The sequence below is a fragment of the Heteronotia binoei genome, chromosome 8 (assembly GCF_032191835.1).
Source record: "Heteronotia binoei isolate CCM8104 ecotype False Entrance Well chromosome 8, APGP_CSIRO_Hbin_v1, whole genome shotgun sequence".
NCBI classification, from domain to species: Eukaryota; Metazoa; Chordata; class Lepidosauria; order Squamata; family Gekkonidae; genus Heteronotia; species Heteronotia binoei.
Genome location: NC_083230.1, coordinates 130,543,684 through 130,561,073, shown reverse-complemented (window position 1 = coordinate 130,561,073; position 17,390 = coordinate 130,543,684). Strand labels below are relative to the sequence as shown.

Genomic DNA, 17,390 nt, shown 5'->3' with positions numbered 1-17,390 from the left:
GAGGGACAGCATCAAACGTGAGAGGCAGACATCATAGCAGGGAATAAATATTTGGAAAACCTTGTAGCCATAAATCTTTGGCTTTCTGGGAAAGCCAGTTTGGTGTAGCGGTTAAGTGCATGGAGAAGCACTTCTGGGAGAACTGGGTTTGATTCCCCACTCCTCCACTCAAAGGCCTACACTCTCAGCCCCACCCTGTCTGTTGTGGGGGGAGAAGATAAAGGAGATTGTAAGTCGCTCTGAGTCTCTGATTCAAAGATCAGGGTGGGGTATAAATCTGCAATGCTTCTTCTTCTTTCTAATGGTTACATCGTGAATACTTTTTTCACTGCCCATAATACAATTATATGTCCAGAAATAAATCTTTCAATATGCAGAATGAAGAGAGCAGTAGTGTGATGAATCTGCCCAATTATTTCTTGGTTTTGGTCTCAGATCATTACTGAAATCTATTTATAACAGGTGTTAGAATTCCTATGTCCCTAGTATTTGTCTTTGAAATATTTGGGAGGATATTTGGATTTTAGAATCAAAGTGGGAGTTGATATCCTTGTTGCTGACTGCGGTAAAGTATGCCATAGCATCAAATTGGAGGCAGAAATCATCTCCTTCTTTAGTTGTTTGGTCAGGCAAATGCTAGGAATGTTTTATTTTAGACAAAATCACATGCGTTTCTGGGAAGATGAGACCCTGTTGCAGGTAAACTCTTTAGTCAAATGGGCACCTTTTTCTGGAATATTTTTCATCTGACAATTTTGGATCAGGTGTGCATAGTTTGGCACTAATATGTATTATTGTGATTTTGGTTTTTGATATTCTGTACGTTGAGCGTGGCTTTGTTTGATTGTATTTCTGTATCTGATTTGTTTAAAATAAAATTGTTGAAAGTTTTTTTAAAAAAGAATACTCGTTTGCAAAGTGTATAACTGCAGGAAAGTTATTTCTAAGGTCAGACATCTACATTATTTCTAAGGTCAGACATCTACAGGAGAGCCAGTTTGGTGTAGTGGTTAAGTGTGCAGACTCTTATCTGGGAGAACCAGGTTTGATTCCCCACGCCTCCACTTGCACCTGCTAGCATGGCCTTGGGTCAGCCATAGCTCTGGCAGAGGTTGTCCTTGAAAGGGCAGCTGCTGTGAGAGCCCTCTCCAGCCCCACCCACCTCACAGGGTGTCTGTTGTGGGGGAGGAAGGTAAAGGAGATCGTGAGCCACTGTGAGACTCTAGAGGGCGGGATATAAATCCAATATCATCATCTTCTTCTTCTACATTACACATTTCAGTGTGAACAAGCTTTATGGTTTTGATAGAACCAAGGGAGTTTCATATAACTGGCTTCATATAAGATACCGCAAACACCTCTGAATGTTTCCAATGCATCTTGTGTGAGACTATGCAATCTTTCTGAAAGCACTTTGGTGAGGATCTCAGAAATTGTATTTTGTCTTTTAATCTTGCCATTGATGGGATAAGGGACTGTGTCCGTGTTTTCCTGTTTCTCTTTTCATTGAAATATGCATTTTTTTTGCATTGTTGTGATTCCTTCATATTAATCATTTCAGGATTTATGCCAATAAAGGTATTGACTGATTGAATAATTTCAAGTGTGCTTAAACTGATTTCAAATTGACTCTTAAAAGAGAACATGAGTGGTCTTTTGATCCAAAGAGACACCTGGAATAAATACGCTTCCGACTTCTCTTCATTCAAATGGCTGATAAACTATGGATATAGTTGTTAATCTGTTGCTTTGGAACAGGCAAAGAAACTCTTAGTTCCCACGTGTCTGTTTTAAAAGGAATGCTTCTCCCATGTTTGAGATACTATTTATTCAATCGAATAAATCGAATGAAATAAATAAGTTCCATTCCAGGGGCATGCCTGAGTATATAATGAAAGACGGAGAACAGTTTCTCCAGGTGATAAAGTCTGGGGAGATTTCAGAGTGTTGCCTAATCAGCTACATGGTAGAGGAACATAAGAACATAAGAGAACCCATGTTGGATCAGGCCAATGGCCCATCCAGCCCAACACTCTGTGTCACACAGTGGCAAAAAAATTTATATATACACACACACTGAGAACGAGGAGAGGATGAATTTGCAGTGGATAAAATCAGCTTGCAATTTTGTTCTCCTCCAAAAGTGTTCCAACACTCCAGCAAATGAACTGAGATATCTGGTGGAGAGAGTGGGAGGAATGAGGGATTTGCTGGAGTGTTGGAAGTTAAGGACAGGGAAGTATTCTAGCCAAAACCTGAAGCAGAACAAGACGTCTGTAGCCAGTTTGGTGTTGTGGTTAAGTGTGCAGACTCTTATCTGGGAGAACTGGGTTTGATTCCCCACTCCTCCACTTGCAGCTGCTGGAATGGCCTTAGGTCAGCCATAGCTCTCCCAGAGCTGTCCTTGAAAGGGCAGCTTCTGGGAGAGCTCTCTCAGCCCCACCCACCTCACAGGGTGTCTGTCATGGGGGAGGAAGGAAAGGTAGATTGTAAGCTGCTCTGAGATTCAGAGTGAAGAGCGCGGTATAAATCCAATATCTTCTTCTTTGTTCCATATGCCTTGAATTAGTTGTGCAACCAACGTCTCTAGAGGGCAGTATTTCTTCCTCATAGCAACACACATCTTTAATCCATGTGAAAGATTTTCACTCAAGAACCAGAGCTGATCATCACACAACCTTAAATGAAAATGTGTTTTCTCCTCCCATTTTTCTCTCCTTGCAGATGAGTTCTGAGCTCTCGATGGATGTGAGGAACCAGACGCCAGTGGTGGAGTTCGTCTTCCTGGGTTTCTCCGGCATTCCAAACAGCCACATCTACCTCTTCCTGCCGTTCCTAGTCATTTACTTGGTCACCTTGCTGGGGAACCTCTTGATATTTGCTCTGATTCAACTGGATCCCAGCCTCCGTACCCCCATGTATTACTTCCTCAGCCATCTCTCCATTCTAGATATCTGCATCTCCTCCGTCACGGTCCCCAAGATCCTGGTGAACTTCTTGCGCCAGCGACAGACCATCTCCTACAACCAGTGCCTGGCCCAGATGTTCTTCCTGATCTCTTTTACAGGGACAGAAAGTGCATTGCTGGCCGTCATGGCCTATGACCGCTATGCTGCCATCTGTAAACCTTTGCATTATTCCCACCTCATGAACATCAAGCTATGCACCACCCTAGCCTTGGCCACCTGGGTCTGGGGCTTTCTAGACTCTGCTATCCACACAGCTTTCAGCTCCAAGCTGCAGTTTTGTGGCGTCAACCTCATTTATCACACCCTCTGCGATCTCCCTCCACTGATGAAGATTGCTTGCAACGATGTGCATCTCAATGAACTGTTAATCCAGCTAATAAGCCGTCTTGCGGGTGGGTCTCTCTCCCTGTTCATTCTCCTCTCCTACTTCTTCATCATGCGCTCCATCTTGAAGATCCGTTCCATCACCGGCAAGCGCAAAGGCTTCTCCACCTGTGCCTCTCACCTCATCGTTGTCGTCATTTACTTTGGGAACGGGATCCTAAACTACAATCATCCCAGCGTCGATTATTCCTTAGAGACGGACACTCTGATCTCAACCCTGTACTGCATCGTCACCCCGATGTTGAACCCGCTCATCTACAGCCTCCGGAACAAGGAGGTCAAAGGGGCCTTGAAGAAGGTTCTGGAAAGTCAGAGGACAGTCTTCACATCGTCACACAAAGAGTAAGCGAGAATATTTGCAGGATCTGTCAGTATTTGTCCCCTTCGTGGTTGGCTACAGCTTTCTGCCAACCCTGGCGAAGAGACCTCTTCCTCTTCTTAGCAGTGGTCAACTCAGACTACAACCTCTGCCTGGAAATGGCGACAGTTCATGCCACTGCTGCACCACGCCGACTCTGGGGCTGGTCTTGTGAGTCGAAAGAGGACACCGAAATTCCGCAAATAAATGAGTAATAAATCATTTCATACTGTCCCACAAAACCTAAACGCTTGTATAATTGTGTCATGGGCAACAAGAAGGGTCTTCCTGATGTAGCCATTAGGCCAGGGGTGTCAAACATGCAGCCCGAGGGCCGAATCAGGCCTCTGGAGGGCTCTTATCAGGCCCCCGAGCAACTGACTGTCATCTCCTTCCTTCTCCCACTCTCTTGCTTCCTTCTGCATAACAGTGTGCTTTGCAAGGCTTGCTCAATCGCACAAGAGCTGCAGAGCAAAACCTCTATGTTCTCTGTTGGCTGAGGCTCCTCCCTTAGGGAGGAAGGGGCGGAGGGAGAGCTTGCTTTGCCAGGCTCTCTCAATCGCCCAGCAGAGCTACTGAGTCAAGCCTCTCTCCCTTCCATTGGCTGAGGCTCCTCCCTCCCCTGTCCCCTGGGGAAGGAAGGAAAGAGCCAGAGCTTCCTTTGCCCGATTCCCTGGATCCCATGGGAGAGATACAAAGAGAGCATCTTTAAGACAAATGAGTGCTAATGTTTTAAGTATGTTTTAATTGTGTTTGTGTCCTTTATAAAGTTTACATCTCCGCTACCTAATCTTAAATAGGTACATATATGGCATGGCCCTACATGGCTTGGCCCAACATGGCATGGCCCAACCCAACACGGCCCGGCCAAAAAAGGTCTCATTTATGTCAGATCCAGCCCTCATGAGTTTGACAGCCCTGCATTAGAAGATCCGCCCTGTTGTGAGCCGCCCTGAGCCATTTATGGGAAGGGCGGGATATAAGTCATAGAATAAATATAAATAAATCATTCAGAGAGTGAGTATAAATGGGCAGTCTTCACAGTGGAGGACAGTAAGCAGTGGGGTGCCGCAGGGCTCAGTACTGGGTCCCATGCTCTTTAACTTCTTCATTAATGATTTGGAGTTGGGAGTAAGCAGTGAAGTGGCCAAGTTTGTGGATGACACTAAATTGTTCAGGGTGGTGAGAACCAGAGAGGATTGTGAGGCACTCCAAAGAACATAAGAACATAAGAGAAGCCATGTTGGATCAGGCTAATGGCCCATCCAGTCCAACATTCTGTGTCACACAGTGGCCAAAATTTATTTATATATATATATATATATATACACGCACACACACTGTGGCTAATAACCACTGATGGACCTCTGCTCCATATTTTTATCCACTCCACTCTTGAAGCTGGCTATGCTTGTAGCTGCCACCACCTCCTGTGGCAGTGAATTCCACATGTTAATCACCCTTTGGGTGAAGGGCTTCCTTTTATCCGTTTTAACCTGACTGCTCAGCAATTTCATCGAACGCCCATGAGTTCTTGTATTGTGAGAAAGGGAGAAAAGGACTTCTTTCTCTTCCTTCTCCATCCCATGCATAATCTTGTAAACCTCTATCCTGTCATCCCGCAGTCGACGTTTCTCCAAGCTAAGAGCCCCAAGCATTTTAACCTTTCTTCATAGGGAAAGTGTTCCAAACCTTTAATCATTTTAGTTGCCCTTTTCTGCACTTTTTCCAATGCTATAATATCCTTTTTGAGGTGTATGCTTTCCAAGTGTACGTTTCCTGTCCTGGTGTTTGTCTCTCACATTTTATGCTGTCATTCCTCCAAAGACCTCCGGGGGGCACTCTTTCTGAGCAGCTTTGGGGGGGTACATCAAGCTGAGAGAATGTGACCGGCAGAAGGTCACCCAGGGAGTGTTGTGGACTGAGTGGGAATTTGAACCCAGCTCTCCCCATTCTTAATCCATTATATTGCCTGGTGGAAACTCTGACAGAGTTCGATCCCAGCGGAAGCTGGTTCAGGTAGCTGGCTCCAGGTTGACTTAGCCTTGCATCCTTCTGAAGTCGGTCAAAGGAGTACCCAGCTTGCTGGGGGGGGGGGGGGGGAGTGTAGATGACTGGGGAAGGCAATGGCAAACCACCCTATAAAAAGTCTGCCGTGAAAACGTGAAAAACGCCAAAATAGCTGCCCAGGAAGCTGACACAACCACAAAATGTCTGCAAATTAGGTGATGCAGAATAGAATCATAGAGTTGGAAGGGACCTCTAGTCCAACCCGCTGCACAATGCAAGAAACTCACAAACACCTCTCCCTAAACTCCAATAGCAATAGTGAAGTGATGGTATCACTTTACTCTGCTCTGATAACACCTCACCTGGAGTATTGTATTAAGTTTTGGGCACCACATTTTAAGAAGGAGATAGACAAGCTGAACGGGTCCAGAAGAGGGTGACAAAGATGGTGAGGGGTCTGGAGACCAAGTCCTATGAAGAAAGGTTGAAGGAGCTGGGGATGTTTAGCCTGGAGAGGAGGTGGCTGAGAGGTGATAGGATCACCATCTTCAAGTCCTTGAAGGGCTGTCATCTAGAGGATGGTGTGGAATTGTTTTCTGTGGCCCCGGAAGGTAGGACCAGAACCAATGGGTTGAAATTAAATCAAAAGAGTTTCCAGCTCAACATTAGGAAGAACTTCCTGACCGTTAGAGCGGTTCCTCAGTGGAACAGGCTTCCTCCTCGGGAGGTGGTGGGCTCTCCTTCCTTGGAGGTTTTTCAACAGAGGCTAGATGGCCATCTTACAGCAACGAGGATCCTGTGAATTTAGGGGGAGGTATTTGTGAATTTCCTGCATTGTGGAGGGGGTTGGACTAGATGACCCCGGGGGGTCCCTTCCAACTCTATGATTCTATGGTCAGGAGGAGGTGTGTAGCAGACTCCAACCCCAATATTGTCTGTCCTTACTTCCCATATCCTCACCCAGAAATCTTCCACTGGGTTTTCATGCCTGCTGCCATGTGTTCATGAGTTCTACCATTGGACAAGTTTCCAGATGTAAGTAACCATTTATGTTTCAAATTTGGGCAAATGAACTTTAGGGATTCAATCTCAGGAACCACCATATTCAGGTCCCTGAGTTGTCAATCTTTGGCTGGCTGGGACATAGGAATATATACTCTTATACCGAATCAGAACCTCGGTCCATCCAAGTCAGTCTTGTCTCCTCAGACTGGCAGCGGCTCTCCAGGGTCTCCAGCTGAGGCCCTTCACACCTATTTGCCTGTGCTTTTTTTTGTTGGAGATGCCGGGGATGGAACCTTCTGCTTTCCAAGCAGATGCTCTACCACTGAGCCACCGTCCCCATCCATTGTGCAATCTCTCCTGCCAGCGAGCTCCAAGAGAAGATCTCCTCTTCTGGACTCTTTCTTAGTTGTTCTCCCCTGTGATGCCAATCTCTCTGTCTCTCCGGGGGCCTCTCGCAGACTCTCAGAGAAAACAAAAACCCTCAGTCCTGCCAGTGCTGGCTTTACCTGACACAGAGCGCAAACCTGCAGCCTGGCTTTGGGGCTTCTGATGGGGGAACGCTTGTGGGAGCTACTGAGATCCTTCCTGGGGGCTGTTCAGGGGGCACTTGGATCCACTTCCCAGCCTACCTAGCAGGAGAGCAGAAAGCCTGGAAACAGAGTCTCCATTCAGCAAGCGTTCTGCCCTCTCTGGGCCTCCAACCTGGCTCGCTCCTTGGCAGAATCCACAGGAAGAGGACTCCTCACCTGAACGTCTTTGAACACACAACAGCAGCCAACAGAGTTCACTCAGCTGACGGAAGGAAGGTGAGCGGAAGAGCAAGGGTCTAGCAACGTGGCACCCAGTCCTGGGAAAGCTTCTTTTTGTAATGGGGAAGGGCGGATGGTTTCTTTGTATACTGTGATTCATCAAAACAAAGTAGGCGTCAAGTGGCACCTTTAAGACCAACAAAGTTGTATTCAGAATGTAAGCTTTCGTGTGCTCTCCAAGCACCCTTCATCAGACAAGGAATCAGGTACACTGAGCAGAGCTGCATATAGCTGGTAGGCAGTGGCTCAGAATGCAAAAACGGTACAAATTTAAGATCCAATGACAGAATAGTAAAATTAGCAAATTGAGCAAACCTTTGATCTGGGTAGCATGAGTGTGAGAAACCAATAAAACAGTGACTGTGAGAATGTCTGTTAATCACTCTGTTGTTAGAGGAAAAGGAAAGGTCCCCTGTGCAAGCACCGGTCGTTTCCAACTCTGGAGTGACGCTGCTTTCACAACGTTTTCATGGCAGACCTTTTTACGGGGTGGTTTGCCATTGCCTTCCCCAGTCATTACACTTTCCCCCCAGCAAGCTGGGGACTCCTTTTATGGACCTCGGAAGGATGGAAGGCTGAGTCAACCTCGAGCCGGCTACCTGAACCAGCTTCCACTGGAATCGAACTCAGGCCGTGAGCAGAGGGCTCCGACTGCAGTACTGCAACCTGGGCCAAGATGAGGGCATTTCTTTCTCAGAAGTTTTTCCCATCCAACTAATTTACCTTTTAACGTGTAACATACATATAGTTTGCCATTAGAAGAAAAAATGCACTAAAATATAGTGGAAGATGGGTTTAGTATACGTGATGAGACAAACAGCCAATATCCTTATTTGAGTAGGTCAGTACAGCTAAAAGAGAAACATGTGTGGGGGTGGTAAGTACCATCAACTCATTGTGACCCTCGTGAGGTTTTCAAAGCATGAGAGGAACTGAGTTGACTTTACCATTGCCTGCCTCTGAACTTTATTCTTGGTGCTGGGGAGGGGCAGTAGTGGGAGGGCTTCTAGTGTCCTGGCCCCACCGGTGGACCTCCTGTTGGCACCTGGTTTTTTTGACCACTGTGTGACACAGAGTGTTGGACTGGATGGGCCATTGGTCTGATCCAACATGGCTTCTCTGATGTTCTTCTGCCTGGGGCAGTGATGCTCTGTATTCTTGGTGCTTGGGAGGGGAAATGAATATACAATGCTTGACACCAAGCCAACTGGTGGCTTGGAGAATGCATTCAAAGTTAAAGCTGCTTTCTTTCCATCTCTTCCTTCCTCCCCCTCCTATTTCCTTCCTTCCTTCCTTCCTTCCTTCCTTCCTTCCTTCCTTCCTTCCTTCCTTCCTTCTTCCCTCCCTCCCTCCCTCCCTCCCTCCCTCCCTCCCTCCCTTCCTTCCTTCCTTCCTTCCTTCCTTCCTTCCTTCCTTCCTTCCTTCCTTCCTTCCTTCCTTCCTTCCTTCCTTCCTTCCTTCCCTCAAACCTCTGACATCCATGTCTTGTGGCTCAAAACAGGGGTGGCCAATGGTAGCTCTCCAGGAGAGCTACCGTTGACCACCCCTGCTCTGAAACATTTTGATATTCACTGTGTGCGGCTCTTGCATTAAGCAAGTTTGGCCGCCCCTGCTTTAAAGTAACCCGTCGCAAGTCATACCAGCTTTCCTAGCTGGGCTCTCAAGTTTTGCTCTGTCCAGAGTGCTGAACTTGGGCTGGCTTTTCTTATATTAAGTGCTCCCTCCCTGCCTTTCTCAGCCAGAAGAAGATGTCCCTCAGAGGAGAGACTGCTGGAGCTTCATACCGTTGTTGTTATACTGGCTTTGGCTTTGATTTCAAGAGCCACTCCTAGGCAGGTAGCCTGAAAAATGTTTTGTTAGCGGGGGGGGGGGGGGGGCAATTTTTTTTTTTTAAATCAAAGAGCAGTTTAGATCCCTGTAGAACAACCTGTTCTGTGCCTTTACAGAACTGTCGTACTTATACTTCAAAATAATTGTGGTATGTCATGCAAAACCATTTGAGGGTTATGACAAAAATATTTGCATGTAGTACATATCGATTATGAACATGTGAACATATGAAGCTGCCTTACTGAATCATCAAAGTCAGTATTGTCTTCTCAGACTGGCAGCAGCTCTCCAGGGTCTCAAGCTGAGGTTTTTCATGCCTACTTGCCTGGACCCTTTTTTGGAGATGCCGGGGGTTGAACCTGGGACCTTCTGCTTCCCAAGCAGATGCTCTACCACTGAGCCACTGTCCCTCCCCTAATAACAGAACATATGAAGCTGCCTTATACTGAATCAGACCCTCGGTCCATCAAAGTCAGTATTGTCTTCTCAGACTGGCAGCAGCTCTCCAGGGTCTCAAGCTGAGGTTTTTCACACCTATTTGCCTGGACCCTTTTTGGAGATGCCGGGGATTGAACCTGGGACCTTCTGCTTCCCAAGCAGATGCTCTACCACTGAGCCACCGTCCCTCCCCAAGTAACAGACGAAGCCCATTTTTAACCGGTTCAGCTCTGAAGTTTAACAAGATTCGGGATAAGAGGGACTCAGCCAATAGAAGGAAGAAAAACTTGGCTCAGTAGCTTGGCAAAGCAAGCTAATCCTCCCACCCCCAAAGGAGGAGCCTCAGCCAACGGAGAAAGCAGAAGTTTTGCTCTGTAGCTCCTGTGCAATTGAGCAAGCCTTGCAAAGCAAGCTGTGATGCAGAAGGAATCGAGATATAGGGAGAAGGAAGCAGATGGCAGCCGGTTGCTTGGGGGGCTGATAGGAGCACTCCGGGGGCCTGATTTGGCCTCTGAACTGCATGTTTGACACCCCTGCAGGAAGGGGAAGGCAGCAGGAAATGAGGAAGACCCATCATGAGATGGATGGACTCGATGAAGGAAGCCCCGAGGGCTATCCGGTTGCAAGACTGGATGGGCAGTCTTCACAGTGGAGAAATGGGCAGTCTTTGTAAATGGGCAGTCTTCGCAGTGGAGGACGGTAAGCAGTGGGGTGCCACAGGGCTCAGTACTGGGTCTCATGCTCTTTAACTTGTTCGTTAATGATTTGGAGGTGGGAGTGAGCAGTGAAGTGGCCAAGTTTGCGGATGACACTAAATTGTTCAGGGTGGTGAGAACCAGAGAGGATTGTGAGGAACTCCAAAGGGACCTGTTGAGGCTGGGTGAGTGGGCGTCAACGTGGCAGATGCGGTTCAATGTGGCCAAGTGCAAAGTAATGCACATTGGGGCCAAGAATCCCAGCTACAAATACAAGTTGATGGGGTGTGAACTGGCAGAGACTGACCAAGAGAGAGATCTTGGGGTCGTGGTAGAGAACTCACTGAAAATGTCAAGACAGTGTGTGATTGCAATAAAAAAGGCCAACGCCATGCTGGGAATTATTAGGTAGGGAATTGAAAACAAATCAGCCCGTATCATAATGCCCCTGTATAAATCAATGGTGCGGTCTCATTTGGAATGCTGTGTATAATTCTGGTCACTGCACCTCAAAAAGGATATTATAGCATTGGAGAAAGTCCAGAAAAGGGCAACTAGAATGATTAAAGGGTTGGAACACTTTCCCTATGAAGAAAGGTTAAAATGCTTGGGGATCTTTAGCTTAGAGAAACATCGAATGCGGGGTGACATGATAGAGGTTTACAAGATTATGCATGGGATGAGAAAGTAGAGAAAGAAGTACTTTTCTCCCTTTCTCACAATACAAGAACTCGTGGGCAGTCAATGAAATTGCTGAGCAGTTGGGGTAATACGGATAAAAGAAAGTACTTCTTCACCCAAAGGGTGATTAACATGTGGAATTCACTGCCACAGGAGGTGGTGGCGGCTACAAGCATAGCCAGCTTCAAGAGGGGGTTAGATAAAAATATGGAGCAGAGGTCCATCAGTGGCTATAAGCCACAGTGTGCATATATATGTGTGTATGTATGTATGTATATATATATATATATATATATATATATATATATATATATATATATATATATATATATATATATATATATATATATATATATATATATATATATATATATATAATTTTTTTTGCCACTGTGTGACACAGAGTGTTGGACTGGATGGGCCATTGGCCTGATCCAACATGGCTTCTCTTATGTTCTTATGTTCTCAGCCTCACCCACTTTACCCCAAGGGTGATTAACATGTGGAATTCACTGCCACAGGAGGTAGTGGCGCCTACAAGCATAGCCAGTTGTAAAAGGGGATTGGATAAAAATATGGAGCAGAGGTCCATCAGTGGCTATTAGCCACAGTGTGTGTGTGTGTATACGTGTGTGTGTATATGTATGTATGTATGTGTGTGTGTATACACACACACATATATTGGCCACTGTGTGGCACAGAGTGTTGAACTGGATGGGCCATTGGCCTAATTCAAAATGGCTTCTCTTATATTCTTAGGATGGTGATCGTAACTAATGTTTCCTCTAAGCCAGTAGCTCTCCAGATGTTTTTTTGCCTACAACTCCCAGAAGCCCCAGCCATTGGCCATGCTGACTGGAGTTGATGGGAGCTGTTGGCAAAAAACATCTGGAGAACTACCGTTGGCCACCCCTACTCTAAGCTGTGGAATCTTGTCAGCAAAACATCTATTCCATGAGCTTCTGGCATTAAAGTTGTGAGCTATGGCATCAATTAGTTTGCTCTGGTGCCATCCTTCCTGAGTGAAGACAAAAATGTGTGAGCCGGAGGCTAAAAAACTGTGACGTAGCTCACACTCACTCAGCTCAGAAGGAACCCTGGTTGGAAGCTCTTCTGTGCAACTTGAAATGTATTTGGCATCCTACAGCTTGATCAAACCTGCATCACACCTTCTCCATTCCACTGGTTTGATGTTACAAATCTCAAGCGTTAGAAAAGATGCCTAAATTAAACTACCTTCCCTATGCACAGCTCAGTGTGGAAGCCTCAAGCTGGCTCTACTGATTTTCTGTGATCGGATAGAGGGGAGAAGAGGCCGTTGATGCGGAAACACCGAAGCCGAAGCTGAAACCATCCTGGTAAAACCAATTCTTATGTCACTTAAAACTGTATAAATCAGAGCTTGCTTGATTTAACATCACTGCACAGATAGGAACAGGGAATGCCACAACACAAGGGATGTTTCATAAGGGAGAAAGAATGATGTTTGTGCAAAGATACCTTCTTTTTAAGCCAAGGAATATAGAATCATAGAGTTGGAAGGGACCTCCAGGGACCTCCAGGGTCCAATCCCCGGGCCGTGGACCAGTACCAATCCATGGCCTCTTAGGAACCGGGCCTTGAGTTGTATAATTATTTCATCATATATTACAATATAATAATAAGAAGACGACATTGGATTTATATCCTGCCTTCCACTCCAAATCCCAGAGTGGCTCACTATCTCCTTCCTCCCCCACAACAGACACCCTGTGAGGTGGATGGGGCTGAGAGAGTTCTCCCAGAAGCTACCCTTTCAAGGACTACTCCTGTGAGAGCTATGGCTGATCCAAGGCCATCCCAGCAGCTGCAAGTGGAGGAGTGGGGAATCAAACCCGGTTCTCCCAGATAAGTGAGCTATGGCTGACCCAAGGCCATTCCAGAAGCTGCGAGTGGAGGAGGGGGGAATCAAACCCGGTTCTCCCAGATAAGAGAGCTCTGGCTGACCCAAGGCCATTCCAGCAGCTGCAAGTGAAGGAGTGGGGAATCAAACCCGGTTCTCCCAGATAAGAGCGCTATGGCTGACCCAAGGCCATTCCAGAAGCTGCGAGTAGAGGAGTGGGGAATCAAACCCGGTTCTGCCAGATAAGTGAGCTATGGCTGACCCAAGGCCATTCCAGAAGCTGCGAGTGGAGGAGTGGGGAATCAAACCCGGTTCTCCCAGATAAGAGAGCTCTGGCTGACCCAAGGCCATTCCAGCAGCTGCAAGTGGAGGAATGGGGAATCAAACCCGGTTCTCCCAGATAAGAGAGCTATGGCTGACCCAAGGCCATTCCAGCAGCTGCAAGTGCAGGAGTGGGGAATCAAACTCGGTTCTCCCAGATAAGAGTCTGCACACTTAACCACCACACCAAAATAAAGCACACAATTGTATCATCCCAAAACCATCCCCCACCCCACTGTTCTGTGGAAAAATTGTCTTCCACAAAACCTATCTCTGGTGCCAAAAAGGTGGGGGACCAATGATCTAGTTCAACCCCCTGCACAATGCAGAAAACTCACAAACCCCTCCCCCTAAATTCACAGGATCCTCATTGCTGTCAGATGGCCATCCAGGCTCTGTTGAAAAACCTCCAAGGAAGGAGAGCCCACCACCTCCCGAGGAAGCCTGTTCCGCTGAGGAACCGCTCTAAACTCACAAACCCCTCCCCCTAAATTCACAGGATCTTCATTGCTACCAGATGGCCACCTAGCCTCTGTTGAAAAACCTCCAAGGAAGAAGAACCCACCACCTCCCGAGGATGAAGCCTGTTCCACTGAGGAACTGCTTCAACGGTCAGGAAGTTCTTCCTAATGTTCACTGTTAGGGGGGTTCCTCAGTGGAACAGGCTTTCTCAGGAGGTGGTGGGCTCTCCTTTCTTGGAGGTTTTTATACCTTGGAGGTATATTTAACATTTTTTAATAAATACAAAGGTTTTTAAACTATCCGGACTGGGAGAGCAAAAGGATGGCTAGGAGCAACATTAAGATTGCTGTGCTATGGAAATAAATGCCACTGGATGCAGGTAAACATGAGCACTTCCAAATAAGCATGTGAGTTCAATCCACACTGAGAAAATCCCAGGGTTTCTATTCTGCATTCTCTTAATGCTGTTCCATTTGATAAGAGAGGGGTGTATATCAAAGGCAGAATTTAGGGGAGAAGCGATTGATTGGAAAGTTTAGAAAGGGCCTTGGGAGACAGTTCTTAATACTAAATACTTTGACATCTCAGGAACAGTAAATGAAGAGAGACAGGTTGTTAAAATTTGCAGAAAAAAGGGGAGAGGGAGTTAAACTCAGCAGGGAGAAAATGCACATTTCGATTGATCCAGGTGGGTCACTGTGTTGGGTTGATGCGATGTGATAAAGTTAGAATCCAGTAGCACCTTTAAGACCAACAAAGTTTTATCACATGCTTTACTCTGCTCTGGTAAGACCTCACCTGGACTATTTTCAGTTTTGGGCAGCACATTTTAAGAAGGAGATGGACAGGCTGGAAAGGGTCCAGAGGAGGGCAACAAAGATGGGGAAGGGTCTGGAGACCAAGTTCTATGAGGACAGGTTGAAGGAGCTGGGCATGTTTAGCCTGGAGAGGAGGCAGCTGAGAGGTAATATGATCACCATCTTCAAGTATTTAAAGGGCTGTCCTATAGAGGATGGTGTGGAACTGTTTTCTGTGGCCCTGGAAGGTAGGCCCAGAACCAATGGGTTGAAATTAAATCAAGAGTTTCCGGCTCAACATTAGGAAGAACTTCCTGACGGTTAGAGCGATTCCTCAGTGGAACAGGCTTCCTCCTTGGGAGGTGGTGGGCTCTCCAGGCTAAACATCCCCAGCTCCTTCAATCTTTCCTCATAGGACTTGGTCTCCAGACCCCTCACCATCTTCGTCGCCCTCCTCTGGTCCTGTTCCAGCTTGTCTATATCCTTCTTAAAATGTGGTGCCCAAAACTGAACTCAAGACTCCAGGTGAGGTCTTACCAGAGCAGAGTAAAGCGATACCATTACATCACGTGATCTGGACACTAGACTTCTGTTGATACAGCTCAAAATTGCATTGGCCTTTTTAGCCACCGCATTACACTGTTGACTCATGTTCAGCGTATGATCCACTAAGACCCCTAGATCCTTTTTGCACATACTACTGCTAAGACAAGTCTCCCCCATCCTATAACCATGCATTGGATTCTTCCTACCTAAATGCAGAACTTTACATTTATCCCTGTTAAAATTCATTTTATTGATTTTTGCCCAGTTTTCCAGCCTGTCAAGGTCATCCTGGATCCTGTTTCTGTCTTCTTCTGTGTTTGCAACCCCTCTACAAGCACTGGTGATTTGTTTATATTCTTCCTTGGTTATAAGGCCCTCCTTCCAATTCCTAAAGGAGTCTTTTTCATTTCTCAAGTCTTTAGAGAGCTGTCCATGGAGCCACTTCGGCTTCTTTAGGCTTTTTCCATTTTTTCTTCTCACAGGAATCGTCTGCGATTGTGCTTTCAGTATTTCGCTTTTAAGAAATTCCCACCCCTCCCGAACCCCCTTCCTCCTAAGTGTCAAGTTGACGGATTCAAGAATGAGTCAAAGTTGATACTAAGACTTCATTTATTGATAACCGGTATTCTGGCGCGAGCCTCTAGCTTGCTAAGAATGAAACCAATACATCGATACATGGGTTTTAAGATATACTTCAAAAACATTCCTAAGGGGGGGGGGGTTACGGGAGGAAACATTCACACATAACTACTAGATACTTTCTCAGGCGATAGCTAGCCAGTGCCCTTGAATTGTTATGCATGGCTTCCTCCCACCTCAGGCCCTGAGAAGGCGCTGACTAGTTCCTTCACACCAGTTGCAAATCAAAATAAGAAAAGGGGAGAAGGGAAGCAACTAAGGAAAAACATTAGCAGCAGTGGATCCATTATGATTATAGCAGGGCCTATTGCTTAGGCCATGATCCCCCAGTCTTAATTCATTATTAGTCGATCTTGACACTAAGTACTTCTGACCATGGGATTTTACCAAGCATAGTTCTCAGTTTATCAAAGTTTGCCTTTCTGAAGTCCAACCTATAAGTCTGACTACGTATAGCTTTCCCCTTCCCTAGGACTGTAAATTCCAAAATCACATGGTCACTACTGCCCAGCGTGCCCACTATTTCCACTTCTTCAATCAATTCTTCCTTGTCGGTGAGGATCAAATCCAAGATAGCAGATCCCCTTGTTTCCTTCTTCACTTTCTGGAAAAGGAAGTTGTCAGCAAGACAAGTCAGGAATCTATTTGACTTTTCATTTTTAGCAGAGTTGGACTCCCAACAGATGTCCGGGTAACTGAAATCTCCCATGATCACTGTATCCCTTCTCTTGGAGAACTTTGCAATCTGCTGTAGAAGTACCTCATCCAAGTCCTCTGCCTGACTTGGTGGTCTATAGCAGACCCCCACAATAATATCAGCTATTTCTTACTTCTTTTATTTTTACCCAGAGATTCTCAACGGAGCTGCCACGCTCAGACTCACGTATTTCCTCACAAGTATATACCTCCTTCACAGTTCAGTCTGAAGCAACCATTCCGCACAAAGGACTGCACTGTTTCCCAGGTAATAAAGCCACGCCATGCAATAAAGGGCTGTAGCTCAGTGGTAGAGCACCTGCTTGGCATACAGAAGGACCCAGGTTCAATCCCCGACATCTCCAGTTAAAAAGACCAGTTAGTAGGTGAAGTGAAAGACCTCAGCCTGAGACCTTGGAGAGCAGTATTTCCCAGCATTTTTTTTTTTTTACTTAGATAAAGCCAAACACACATCCTTAGTTTCAATACATCTGTGCTGTAAGACCATCCAAGATCCCATTTAACGCCAGGGAATTCCATAGGTCAGTTATTCGTGGTATGAAGAACTTCCTGTCAATCTAAAGAAGAACTTCACGTCAATTTAGTTCTCTAACAGATTCTCTCTCTCCATCTTCGCCACACCTTGAGTCATTTTGTAGATCTCTATCATATCACCCCTCCACTGCCTTTTTGCTAAACTAAGAAACTCTCAACACTTATCTCTATAAAAGCTCAAGTAGTCCCAAAAGAGCTAATTCTACACCAGAAACCATAAGCCTACATGGAATTACACACAAACACATGCACAGTTGTGAGTCCTGGTTTTCCGTATATTAATTTCTGTTCCTTCCCTGCCCTTTCCTTCCAG

General features: G+C 46.1%; 1 protein-coding gene across 1 annotated transcript; it reads left to right on the top strand.

Moving 5' to 3' along the window:
• Window positions 1–2,724: 2,724 nt before the first annotated feature.
• Window positions 2,725–3,699, top strand: LOC132575810 (olfactory receptor 5I1-like). The gene has a single exon (XM_060244500.1). It carries the CDS (start codon window positions 2,725–2,727, stop codon window positions 3,697–3,699), a length of 975 nt encoding a protein of 324 aa, XP_060100483.1.
• The last annotated feature ends 13,691 nt before the right edge of the window (window positions 3,700–17,390 follow it).

What these genes read in the sequence shown, in the direction of transcription:
- LOC132575810 (XM_060244500.1), top strand. Translation starts at nt 2,725, where the DNA reads ATGAGTTCTGAGCTCTCGATGGATGTGAGGAACCAGACGCCAGTGGTG.